The sequence below is a fragment of the Hippocampus comes genome, unplaced genomic scaffold (genome assembly GCF_001891065.2).
Source record: "Hippocampus comes isolate QL1 unplaced genomic scaffold, H_comes_QL1_v1.1 scaffold92, whole genome shotgun sequence".
NCBI lineage: Eukaryota > Metazoa > Chordata > Actinopteri > Syngnathiformes > Syngnathidae > Hippocampus > Hippocampus comes.
In genome coordinates this window covers 2,906,729-2,919,931 of record NW_017805379.1, presented here as the reverse complement: position 1 = coordinate 2,919,931, position 13,203 = coordinate 2,906,729, and the positions used below count along the sequence as shown (strand labels likewise).

The 13,203-nt window shown below is 40.7% G+C and overlaps 2 protein-coding genes across 5 annotated transcripts; both read left to right on the top strand.

Annotated features, from left to right (window-relative positions):
- On the top strand, positions 1–9,522 carry LOC109517398 (inositol-3-phosphate synthase 1-A). Of its 4 annotated transcripts, XM_019872562.1 has the most exons (12): positions 1–130; positions 718–800; positions 4,885–5,009; positions 5,092–5,253; positions 5,722–5,851; positions 6,151–6,344; positions 6,423–6,572; positions 7,106–7,321; positions 7,414–7,578; positions 7,993–8,106; positions 8,584–8,801; positions 9,152–9,522. In XM_019872562.1, the coding sequence occupies exons 3-12, from the start codon at positions 4,896–4,898 to the stop codon at positions 9,339–9,341; spliced, it is 1,653 nt and encodes a 550-aa protein (XP_019728121.1). In that variant the 5' UTR covers positions 1–130; positions 718–800; positions 4,885–4,895; the 3' UTR covers positions 9,342–9,522. The 4 variants fall into 4 exon arrangements, with proteins under 4 accessions (XP_019728121.1, XP_019728118.1, XP_019728119.1 ...); XM_019872559.1 differs by lacking the exon at positions 718–800; XM_019872560.1 differs by lacking the exons at positions 1–130; positions 718–800 and adding an exon at positions 4,025–4,141.
- Positions 9,523–10,347: 825 nt separating this feature from the next.
- On the top strand, positions 10,348–12,791 carry tpgs1 (tubulin polyglutamylase complex subunit 1). The gene is made up of 2 exons (XM_019872481.1): positions 10,348–10,783; positions 12,024–12,791. Exons 1-2 carry the CDS (start codon positions 10,377–10,379, stop codon positions 12,601–12,603), a joined length of 987 nt encoding a protein of 328 aa, XP_019728040.1. The 5' UTR covers positions 10,348–10,376; the 3' UTR covers positions 12,604–12,791.
- Positions 12,792–13,203: the final 412 nt, after the last annotated feature.

Sequence of the window (13,203 nt, the reverse complement as noted above, 5' to 3'; positions counted from 1 at the left end):
AGAGATGGGAGTGGCAGGCCAACGTGTGTGTCTTTTAACACCTAACATGACGAGTCATAAAATTTCGCAAACTGGAAGCGTTCCACTTTGCCGGTGTGTGGAAATATCAACCCAGTGGATATATAACGAAGTAAGAGTTTAAGAAAATTCCCTATAATTGTGAATTTAACTGACGTATTCCCACACTGAATATGTCGTTAATGCAACAACGTTGTTTTCTTTTAAGACGCTTTTCTCTCCTAGCCCACCTTGAAAGCAGCCTTTTAGCGGCGGCTATGCTACCCTAGCTCCGAAAGTAGCCGACGTATCTTTCCCTCCGTTCTAACGTTCTAGTGAATGCGTCAAGACGGTCGAAACGCCTCTCAACAGACCGCTTTAAATGTCCAAGTCAGCCTCGTTTCGATGATCAATTATAGCGTATTAAGCCCGAGTGGATCGATGGAGGAATAGCTAAAGTGTTAGCATTTCCCCCAGCGCCGCGGACGCGCTAGCCGTGCTAGCTTAGCAAGAGCGAAGCGTAAGATTTGTCTCGGCCCCGCTAAAATGTGGCCCCGCGAAAGGAAAACACGCGACGCCAAGTGCTTATGCGGCGGGTGTGCGACGAGGTGAGAAGCGTGTGCTTGTCTCTACCTGTGTTCGGACTCCTTAAGCAAGGGTGCGTACGTCGTCCGAAAAAAAAACCTTTTTTAAGCAGCTATGTTTTCTTTACAACTTAAGGCGGAAGTTTTTTAGGACTGGCCTGAGCGACATCTTCCGGACGGTCCTACGTACACGCGCGCTCAGCCAATCAGAAAGGACGGGTGAGTGACGTCATCTGGTTTTTCCCTTCTTTTTAATTTATAAAAAACGACAGCACAAGAATCAGTCAATCCGATTTAAGTGCCTTACCGATAACTTTGTTACACAGTTCTTAATATTACAGTTTTAGAAAAGCGTAAGTGACAACATGTGAAATAACAGTTAAACGCAAAACATTTTTTCTGCTTCGTCTCGTGGTTTAACTTCGACGCCACTGAGATCATGGAACTACAGTATAAGGACAGTATTTATGTTTAAAATTTGTCACAACACAGGTCATGAAGAGTTTTTTTTCTTATGTGAAATAATTAAATTTTAGGGGAACAGAGTAGAATCTTAATATTATGAGAATAAAGTTTAGATTATTGGATGGGGTAATTTCAAAAAGAATATATGTCTGTGGAGAATCTCACTTTACAAGAATAAACTCCAGATATTACAGGGGAAAAAAGCACTTAGATAAATGTTGGATATTACAAGAAAATGTAATCCATAGCTACAGAAGAAGGAACGTCAGTTATTTGAGAGTTGTATTTCAAGTCAAGTCAAGTACAACTTTATTGTCAAATGTGTTTCATTTTACTCGATTACACAAAATGGACTTTTTTTTTTATCTTGCACTTGACAAATACTCCATATATTTGATAGCAATTTTCTCTGATATTTTTGCCATGTGTTCATCAAATATATATTTTGCATAGAACACACAATAAAATTAATTTAAATAAATACATTCTCAAATGTATTTGTCAGACATGTCTGTCTTAAGTTCCTGATCCTAAAATGGCCACAAGAGAACGACCGATAATATATCGATCTCCGTCGTATCGGCCATATACTGATACCTGGTACAGTATTGGTATTCATCCATCAAGAATAAAAAATAATAATAACAACTCACAAACTTGCTGTAAGAAGTAATTAAAACTAACAGGATGTAAAAAAAGGCAAAACAACAACAAAAAATACCTATAATGAAAAAATCCAATCCACACAGTCTACAAAATCATTTTGTCTGGCAATTTATACAAAAATGCATCCAAACTTATGGAGTCGTCCATCTGGTTAGGACATGCATGGTACGATGAGGCCCCCTGAGTAGCGCGACTGAAAAGTTGTGGACCCCTCCATCATTTAAGTGGCCCATCCCTGCCTTAGTGATTCAAACATGTCATTCTGGCCACCCCAGTGAAAAAGTTGTAGCTTCCCCCCTGGTTAAGAGTATGTGTCTACAAATAAGTGTATGCACAGTATCCTATACTAAACATTCCTATATCCTCTAGACGGCGCTGGGGAGGCTATAAGTGGGGGTGAGGGGGGTCCAGAGAAAGCCCACTGGCAGGTAGCCAAGCTAATAGAAGCTTGTGGAACTTTCCTACTTGCTCACATTGCCAGCAGCAGTCACAGCAGCAAGATACGCACGCAGCATTCACACGTAGGTCGTAGCATCAGTGTCTGTAATAAGCTTTTGTATTCATGGTGCTTGCTAAGGTCTCGATAGAAATTCTGCTTTTCTTTTATATGTGTGTGCGCCTGTGAAAAATCCACCCTTGTGTTCGACCGGTATGCATTACATAATAACCAACTGTGGCTGGGGAGCATGTTTAAATTCCAGAAAATAACTTGCATGTTGATTTCTGTGATGTTACCAGAGCTAAACAGGTGTAGTTGTTGTTGTTGTTGTTTTGTTAGTTTATTGCATCCCACCTGGAGAAATTGCATGTGAAAGCTTAAAAGCTGAATGAAAAGACATGTAGCCATTTGGAATGATTTCAAATGAAATAGAATGAAAGGGAATTAAATTGAATTATGTGGAATGATATGACAATGACCTGGAATGAGCTGAACAGGTTGAAGTTGGAATGGTTTTGAATCGGTTAATACATATGGAAACAAGAGGTGAATATGTAGACATTTTTTGGCTTTTACGTTGAAATTTTAAAAAAAAGTGTTCTTGGGATAAGCTGAACAGTTTACAGTTGGAATGGTTTGAATCGGTCATTAGCAATTGAAATGAGAAGAAAAATCATAATAATTTTGGATTTATATTGAAATCTTGAAAAAAATTGTGGTAGGGATTAGGTGAACACTAAAAAGTTAGAATGGTTTGGGGCAGGCAGAATGTAAAATTTTGGGAAAACTGTAAAAATCTGATGTGAGAAAAAACAGCGTCACCAAAATCAGGAAAACTGAAAAAAAAAATGGGTAGCGCTATATCTCCATATTTGAGTACTTCTTAGTTCTCAGTCCATGCACTTTTAAATAGTCTTTTTGAAAGATGTGCCCCCCCCCACTTTACTCTAGGTCTCTGTGAAATCAGACTTATTACTTTTTACATTTTTTTTTCCAGCTGAGTTGCTGTTTTATTCTCACCCAACCTCAACAAAAAAAAAAACCTCCCAAATGGCATCAGGAGAGAAGCTTTCGGCAATGCTGGGCCATTGGCATCAGTAAAATTCCACTGGTGAGGGTCTGAAGAAGTAGGCCGTACTCAACATGACCTCACTTGAGCCACATTGTACCAAAGTTTGGCATATAAGCTTCCGTTGCGTAACATCCATTGTTGTCAGCTGCCATGCATCTCGGCTTCGAAAGGGCTCCAATTACTCGGGTCTGGTCCAAGTGGTTCGGAAGCCAAGTGCCCATAGTGTCTTTTTGCATTCCCTGGAAGCAGGCCTGAATGGATGTTGATGACTCCACTTGCAGTGTGAGTATCAGAATCATGTCCCCGAAAACAAGAGCTCCGATGCCCCCGTTTCGGACGACAGTGGATATGGATTTAAAGATTTTTTTTAGGCTGTTGCACATACTTTACCTTTATTCTTGTAATATTATGAATTTATTGTAAAAAAAATTGACATCATCATTGTAAAATCACTTGGTTTGCCTGTAACTATTGCAAGTTTTTTTGCTCATAATTTTTTAGACTTTATTCTTCTAATTTTTCGTCTTTACCCGCGATTTTGCCCCGTTTAGAATTTAATCTGGTTGTTTTCCCTTGAATTGTTTTCGGCTTTATTCTTGAAAAAAAAAAAGAATTGCAAGTTACTTTCCCTGGTATGTTTGCTATACAGTAAACCCGCCTCCATCACGGGTTCTGGGTTCTCGGTACCATTATTTGATGGATTTTATGTTTTCAAGGACTAGCTTAGTTATGCGGTTGTTTTGGGGTGTAATTCCACTTTCTGCCACTGAGGAGCAGCACACGATCGTTCAACATCGTGAATTTAGAAGAAGAACCACAGAACTTTCCAGATCTACCTCCTTGCTAATTAGACGTTATTGAATGTCTCAGTTCTCTTTCATCGTCCGCTGTAACGACTTTGGGAAGCAACGGTTGTAGGTTAATTTTATAATGTACATGTTTGGCCATGATTCTTGATGTATATTGTGTGGTAACTTTGTTAGTGCCGGAAAAAAAAAACGGATTTGTTTCCTGAATGATGATGTTGAATGAGACACAATTAGACTACACAATGTATTGATCTTATCCGTTTCTCTGGGTTTTTTTTTTTCATTCTAAAAATGTCTTAAACGTGTTTGTAGTATTTTAAAGTGTGTTTAAAAACCTAAAAAAGTAAGTGTCTTAAATTCTGTAAAAACATGCCAAGAGAATATTTCAACAGTCTTTTTCTATTTTACTTATTGACAGTGTGGTCTGGAAGGTAGCTTTAGTGACGGGGGAGGCTTTGCTGTCTACTTAGTATACGTAAAGTTGTTTTTTTTTCCCCCCTTGAAATATTTCAATGAAGTTCTAATATAGTGACTTTATTTTCATATAACTACAGTTTTTTTCCCGCTAACAATATTTAGACATTATTCTGCTTCAGTTGCATAAAATTGTGAGTTTTACACAAAAGTATTTTGCATTTGTTCTCTAAAACTGACTTTTTCCCCTCTGAATATTTCGACGTCATTCATGAAATTTTCCGGCTTTATTTGTGCAACAGCACCTCTGGCTTTGGTGTCTGAAATATGTAACGTATAAATGTTCGGCCGAATTTGTCCTTTTTTTTTTTTCTTCAAAACAATTCAAAGTCTTTGTTTCTTTTGTGCCTGATGGGATCCTCTGTGTTTTTGTTGCAGAATTGTCAAACATGCCTGTGAAGATTCACGTCAACAGTCCCAATGTCAAGTATACGGACACACACATCGAAGCTCAATATTCCTACCACACCACATCCGTGCACAAAAATGGCAATACGGTCACAGTAAGTTTAGCCCTGAAATGTAACCCTGGCAGAATAGAATGTCCTTTCCACACGTGCTAACCAGGCACGTAACGCCAAATAGGTGATGCCCCGCTCCACTGAGATGACCATTCGTACGGAGAAACACGTGCCCCGCCTGGGGGTTATGCTGGTGGGCTGGGGTGGCAACAATGGCACCACGGTTACTGCAGCTGTGCTGGCCAACAAGATGAAGCTCACCTGGAACACAAAGACTGGACTCAAGGTGAGAGAGACCCTCAGATTTCCATCAATGGAATCCGTGTTCTTGTGGCCAAGGTAAAACGGCGGGTGGCTCAAATGAGCATTGCTGAGTATTACTTTGCTATGATAGCAACATTTGCTTTGACTCTTTTCCCTGTCCTCTGAACGCATTGGAAACAAAATACAGTTAAGCCTCAATTTAACGGACTAAATGGGCAGCACCATACTGGGAGCAGCAGGACCACAGAATGACGGCGAGAAACAAGGGCAGACACAAAATGACGCTTCATCCCATCTAACCGAAAATGCACAAACAACAGCTGCGTGCCAATGACAACTTGATTCATCATACAAGTTTTCAAACAAAATTAAACCATCACCATACTTTCTGTCACTGAGTCATAACATTAAAATACAGCATCTATGTAAATAATTAACCCTTAAAAATGGAACATATTTTGTCCTGTGATGGTATTTCTTCTCTTTTCAGAAAGCGAACTACTTCGGGTCACTGCTGCAAGCTTCCACTGTGTCTCTCGGATTGGGGCCTGATGGAGAGGTCAACGTGCCTTTCTGTGATCTGCTACCCATGGTGCACCCCAACGACATCGTCTTTGATGGTAGAGAGTGTCCATGTCGATTCTTTTTTTTATTTATTTTTTTTGTATCTATGTATGTACTATATGTGTGTCGGACAGGTGCGATGACAGCACTTGAAACTTTATCTTAAGGCAACTTTAGAGACCTCATAAGGTAATACACAAAGAAATGCATCCGCTGTCTTGAAAATAGAAACCATTCCTCTACAATAGTACAAGTCCCTTAAGCTCTCCTAAAAAACAAAACAAAAAAACAAACCAAAAAAAACTGCCTTATTATTAATTGAGACTTATTGTTGGCATATTGAATGTGTTCTGAGGATGGGATATCTCCTCGCTGGATCTGGGAAGAGCAATGGAGCGTGCTCAGGTGCTAGATTGGTCACTACAAGAGCAGCTGCGACCATATATGGTCGTCATGAAACCCAGACCGTCCATCTACATCCCAGAATTCATCGCCGCCAACCAGGAAAGCCGGGCCGACAACATACTCAGCGGAACCATGGCGGAGCAGGTTACGCTTAAACTTCCCCTTCCTGTTTTAGCGGCACCTCATCAACGAGCTGGAATTGACGCGCGATGACGTTTTCAGGTGGAGTGCGTCCGAGCAGACATCCGTGACTTCCGGCAGGTCAGTGGAGTGGATAAAGTGATCGTGGTGTGGACCGCCACCACCGAGCGCTTCTGCGATGTGGTGCCAGGCAGAAACGACACAGCGGAAAACCTGCTGGCTGCCATTCAGGTGAGAAGTTATGTTTGAGCTAGAAATCGCTGCACCGTGGGGATGGAAAGTGAAACCCTCATTTTGACGGGGTAAAAAAAAAAAAAAAAAGATCCCAAAGTGTGAGGGAGTGTTATAAAAGCGGCTTAATAAAAAACAACATTTTTCACATTGTTTAAACCACGATCTAGGGTTTATTTATATATATATAAAATCATGGATTTAACGTATATAATGTAACTTAATATGCTTCACAAATTTTTTCATGTATTTTTTTAATTAATCGTCTGATTAATCGGTTGTTGGAATTTTATTCTGCCAAATATCGACATCGACTTCTGCCTCCAAAAATCCACAACAGTCAGGCGTTAGTAGTAATGACATTGATCAAAAATACCAAGCCCAAATTTTAACTCCTCTTTTTTTCTCTCATAACATGTGATTCTCGTGAAAGTTTTCAGAATGTATTTTCATAATCTACCTAAAGTAAAACTACCCAGCCAGCAAATTGACTGCTTGTGTGTTTGTTTTTGTCCCTGCGTCTCCTTTGTCAGGGGGGCTCAGAGGTGTCTCCCTCCACTTTGTTCGCAGTGGCCAGCATCCTGGAGGGGTGCGCCTACATCAACGGTTCCCCTCAGAATACATTCGTACCGGGGGCCATTGAGCTGGCGCAGCAGAGGGGGGTCTTCATTGGAGGGGACGACTTCAAGTCCGGTCAGACCAAGATCAAGTCGGTGCTGGTGGACTTCCTGGTCAGCTCGGGCATCAAGGTGACACCTGGCAAAAAGAATTTACTCCCCATATAACAAAGATACTTTATTCTCGTCAAATGCCTTTTTTTCTTCTTCTTCTTCTTTTTCAGCCAACCTCCATCGTGAGCTACAACCACCTTGGCAACAACGATGGCAAGAACCTGTCTGCGCCGCAGCAATTCCGCTCCAAGGAAATCACCAAGAGCAATGTGGTGGACGACATGGTGCGCTGCAACTCGGTGCTCTACGACCACGGGGAGAAGCCTGACCACTGTGTGAGTGAATTTTGCTGCATCCAAAACGTATCCACAGCACTTGTTCCACATTTTGTTATGCTACGGTCTTATTCCAAAATGAATTCAATTAATTTTTCCCTCTCTAAATTCCTTCACACAGCACTCCATAATGACAACATGACCAGGTTTAATTTTAAAGAGTTTTTCTGCACTTTTTTTTTCCACATTACCCAAACTGGAATCAATTATTTTCCCTTCAAAATTCTGCACACGATATCCTGCGAATGTCAAAAACAATTTTTGCATTTTTTGCAAATGTATTAAAAAAAAAAATAAGCGCGAGGAAAACTGAAGCACTTCACTTTTTATGTTACACCCTTTTTCCGAAATGTATTACAGCCTCGAGACTTTTTGAATACGAGCTTGGCACATGTATCTTCCCGTCTATTCCAGGTGGTGATTAAGTACATTCCGTATGTGGGAGACAGTAAGCGAGCCATGGATGAATACACGTCTGAGATCATGATGGGAGGCCTCAACACCATCGTTCTGCACAACACCTGCGAGGTCAGTCTCGTCACGCCAAAAGGTTCAATATCGATTATTCCTGTCCCTTTTCGGACATGTAGTGTTGCCTTGAGTTGTATGCCTTTTTTTTTTTTTTTTTCCTAATTTATGTGCCCCACATCTTTTTCCGCCTGGCAACTCTTGTGGTATTGCTTTATTTTTGTAAAATTCCAGTTTTCCTATTTGTGTATTTTACAACTTTATCAAAATGAATCGTCTAAAACTCTGACTTTATTTTTGTAAAATTTACATTTTTCACATATTGCTGTTATTGTAAAATTCCGATTTTGTTTTTGTAAATTGATTACTTTTGCCACATGATATTACAAATTATGTAATATTTTGTCTTTTTTTTCACGTAATATCCCCACTTTGTTCTAAAATTCTGCCATTCCAGTCAAATTACAACTTTCTTTTCATGACTTATTTGACTTTCCTCTCCAACGTTGCTGCACCGTGCCACATTTCGGGGAGCAGGACTCTCTTCTAGCCAGCCCCATCATCATGGACTTGGCCATTCTGACGGAGCTGTGCCAACGTGTGAGCTTCCGTCCCGATGGCGAGGACCACTTCCAGTCCTTCCACAGTGTCCTGGCGCTGCTCTCTTTCCTATGCAAGGCCCCCCTGGTCCCGCCGGGGACCCCCGTCATCAACGCCTTCTTCCGCCAGAGGGCCTCCATAGAAAACATCTTGAGGTACAAACACCGATCAAAAATCATGAAAAATATATACGATGGAGAGTGTCTAATGACTTCTTTAAAAGCTAATCGCAGTCAAAAAATGAGCAGAGTCCAGTCAATGTGATGAGATCGGACGTGTTGGTTAAAGTCTTTGTAAAATGAAGAACTGAATGATGAAAACAATCATCAGGCAGAAACAGTAAAACGAGGCTTCAAAACTATGAAGTCGATCTCTTAACTTACCTAAACCCTTGCTTGAACCAGTACCTCCAATCTCATCACATGAATTAGACTTGCTCATTTGTCTGCTGGGGGTCCACATCAATTTTCCTTGCATCAGTATTTAAGAAACGTCCTTTTTCCAGGGCGTGTCTGGGCTTGCCCCCTCAGAGTCACATGCTGCTGGAGGAAAAGCTACACAGGAACTTCCTGTCCTTGCAGCACACCCGTGGCGACATGGCCACCTCGAAGAAGGCCGTCGCCAACGTCAATCACACAGAGGTCACCAACGGCGTCCACGCGTACGACTACGACGACGCCGAGCACTCCAAATAGATGGAAAATGTTACACAAAAACCCAGGATCTAACACTGTTCTTTTACAAACATGTTACAGTAATCTGCACACCTTTATATGGAAGTTCATGCTCTTTTTGCTGTTGATTCCGTTTCTACACCTTTTAAGACTGTCTAACGCGCTCATGCGTTATTCATTAAAACTGTTACAGAAGCACGAATCTGACTCGGTGTCAATTTACTTACCTCCAAGAGTGGCAAGGTAAGGCAACATTATTTACACTATATCAGCATTTCATACACGAGGTCACTCAATGTGCTTTCCATCTAAAAGCATTTAAAAACAAAAGAACTCAAGATTAAAAAAGGAATAAAGGATGGCTTACTAGATTCATTAGGTACATACAGTTGAAACCAGAAGTTTGCATAATACTGTATACAAAAACGCATTCTTTTTTTTTTTCTTCTCACTGTCTGGCATGAAATCAGTTCAATGTCAGTTAAATAATGAATAACGAAAAAACAGCAAATATGTAATTAAACTGTATAAATGTAAAAATATTTACGAAGGCATTTTTTGATAGTTGAAAAATACAAATGAAAGAAAATGTATGAACCAATGTATTGAATAGACAAACTGAAATTTGACGTGGTGGCAGCTTATTATGTATTGGATTTGTTTTTATGGACTATAAATTTGATGTTATAAAAAATACAAAAACAAAATTCCTTTTTTTCCCCTTTCTATAAATATAATAAAATGAACATTTTCTTAGTGTCATGTAATGTGTTTTTCTTTTTGTTTAGGATCGAATAAGAAATGATCAAAACCAAATATTAAAAACAATAGCTTCGTAAAGGTTACATTTTGCCTCTTAAATATTAAAAAATGAATTTAAATAACATCTAAAATAATTTAATTGAAATTTGGGTCCTTGTGTTTTTCTCAAAATAAGAGTATTTAAATGTATTAATTTTATGATGCTATAATTGTTTTTTTGTCCGTATTGCACAATTTTTCATTTAAAAAAAGAACAAAAATGTACTCTACCTTTAAGAGACTCCTCCCGGGTCGATGTTCAACCCAGTTGCTGAGACACGTGACGGTACGTCAACAAACATGGCGGACAGAGAAAAACGCCGGTCAGCCGGATCCGGGTCATGTCTTGCTGCGACGGTCGCCGAGCCGGGCCCGGCCACTAAGGGTTCCGACCGGGAGTTCCTGTCGCAGGCTGGCGTCGGAGAGCTGCTTCGCGGTGCCTTGTTGAAGATGGTGGAGGCCCGGCCGGACGACCCCGTAGGCTTCTTAGCTGACCACTTCGGCAGCCTGGCCGCCGCCGTGGTGGAGAGCGGCAGCGAAGACCTCAAGGAGCCGCGTCTGAGCGACGGCTCGTCGGGCGATGAAGGAGCAAGAGGCGCCCGTGCTCAGCAGCGACTCAATCGGGCGCTGTGGCATTTGCGACTGGCCCACCACTCGCAGAGGTACCAGTAATGCCTCACTGATTATCTGTTCGGCAACTCGCTCAAATTAATGACAGCATATACTGTATTGACACTTCTGTAGAAAATGGGGAAGACTATACTTATTCGGATACAAGTGATACATTGAGGAAAATATATATTTTTTAAATCTAAATAAAAAATAAATGCAGTGATTGATAATAAATATTTTGAAGTACAGTAAATTTGAATGATAAATGTATTCAAATGAAAACAAAAACAAAACACTCGTCAATTAAAAAAATGGAAAACAAAACTAAGTCAATATCGGAAATGACTTGGAAATCACAGTGGCCCTCAAGTTCAAAACACAAAAACAAATAACACAACAGAAAATTTTTAAAATAAATACATAAAAAAATAATCACATCAGCAAATAAAACAAACAGAAATATTGACAAAAGCAGATTAAAAATCACACAAACAATAAATAAAACACAACAAAAAAAAAAATCCACAAAAAGAATCAACAGCAAATCAAACTCCAGACAAAAACTTGACACAACAGTTGTTTTTATATGTCTGATTTTTACGTTATGTCGGGCACTTTGTATGCAGCATTTTCGTTTTGCACTTCAGAGCCACCTCTAGTAAATACTCTCACTATTGAATAAAAACAAACAATGCAGTGAAACATAAAGACAACAAATGCCAAATTTAAAAATATTAGAGCGGTGTATCTCCAATAAAAGACCATTTGATTCGTATCTCGATACATGGGGTGCAATATGATTCAAGGATGGGTCATTTTAAGGTGTAATGACTCGATGTTGTTCGATTCAGTGAGATTCCGATTTCATTCGATATGTTTCGACTCAGTTCGGGAGAGTAGGCGTTTCTTGCCATTTTACAATATGAGAGAATTTCTCAGTACTGGAAATGTAGCATTTCCTTCAAAGAGATTATACATAGAGTATATATTAGGGTTGTGCATCTCTCCAATACGACGATTTGATACACATTTTCTATATTTTAAAGTGGAATGATTCAATTCGATGCACGCACCTCTTTTCATTCAATACCAATTTTCCAAATCAAACTCTTTTGTTACACCAATAAAAACTAACTTGCAAAAATTTGATTGCACTTGGTTTTTGTGTGTGTATTTTTTAAATTACAGTTAATATTTGGTCTGCAGTCAATGCCCACTTGTATTGTAACTGGTCTATTAATATAACATAATAACTATGTTTGTTTGGTTTTTTTATGTCTCGAAATTCAGATCTGCATTTGGCAACAACGTTCGTGTGGCTTATGACCTCCTGAGCCTCACGGGACCTTTCGGGCATGCGGGTGATAGCAGTCCCGCGGGGGCTCCAGGTGGCGGGGTGAGCGGTGCCTTATACACTCAAACCCTGCGATGCCTGTGCGGCGAGGGCGGCGTCCCGGCCTCCACTTCTGCCCCACTACTGTGCCGCCTCCATTGCCATGACCATGAGGCCGTCCCTTATGGCGTCTTCCGCCACGGTGTGCTGACGTGCGCCGTTTTCTCAGACTACATCCGCCAGGCGCAGCGGCTCTACGCCCAGGTGTGCCAGCCGGACGAGGGGCCGGCTTCGCGGGCTGCATGCCTGGCTGTGCTGGGCGCCCTGAGAGAGGCATTAGAGACATCGCGCGATGCTGACTCACCCAGCGTCAAGGCGCTGCGCCGCCTGGAGGCCAGCGCCAAGATGTCGCCGCACCAGCTGGCGCGGGTCATGACTGAAGCGCAGGCACGAGGCCCGGCTGGCCACATGGATGCCAAGGAATTTGAGAACGCCGCAGCGGAACTCTTTATCGCTCGCGTGAAAGTCGTCTCGTAGCATTCTTTTTACCGTGACATCACACATACTTCTGGGCGGAAAGAGACAAAGCCATCTCCAATAGTACCGGTAGTAAACAAACACATTTGTCATTTGACCAAGGTAGAGCCACTGGGGAAAGAATAAATGATTATTTCATATTTGTAGATACCTGTGAGAAAATGCCTTCCACGAACCAAATCATAGAAGTTTGGTTCCGAGTCAGTCTCTTTACAATTAGCTACTATGTCTTGCGATGGTCTCTGTTAAACTACTTGCACCCAATTCAGCCCCCTCGCCCACAGCTTCAAATTGGATTAATTTTGATTGGTCGGGGGAAGGAAAGAAGGAAATTAAAATAATCATAATAATAATAATTTTGTGGGTTTATCTGGCGGTGCAACCAAAGCACAAGTAATTTCACACAAATTATTTGAAACTGACATTAGGATTTATTTACTTACTGGTTTGGTCCGTAACATGTCAGGAAATGGGCAAAAATGTTGATCATTGTTCTCCAACACAAAGATAATCAGTCCACTTTCATAGAGGACTATCCAAATGATTAAGTAGTTATCAAAATAATTATCAATGAATTTGGTAATGATTAGTTGTCAATTA

Coding starts and splice junctions, on each gene's coding strand:
- tpgs1 (XM_019872481.1), top strand. CDS start 10,377: ATGTTCAACCCAGTTGCTGAGACACGTGACGGTACGTCAACAAACATG. Junction 10,784..12,023: donor CTGGCCCACCACTCGCAGAG/GTACCAGTAATG, acceptor CTCGAAATTCAG/ATCTGCATTTGGCAACAACG.
- LOC109517398 (XM_019872559.1), top strand. CDS start 4,896: ATGCCTGTGAAGATTCACGTCAACAGTCCCAATGTCAAGTATACGGAC. Junction 5,852..6,150: donor CAACGACATCGTCTTTGATG/GTAGAGAGTGTC, acceptor ATGTGTTCTGAG/GATGGGATATCTCCTCGCTG. Junction 7,579..7,992: donor GGGAGAAGCCTGACCACTGT/GTGAGTGAATTT, acceptor CGTCTATTCCAG/GTGGTGATTAAGTACATTCC.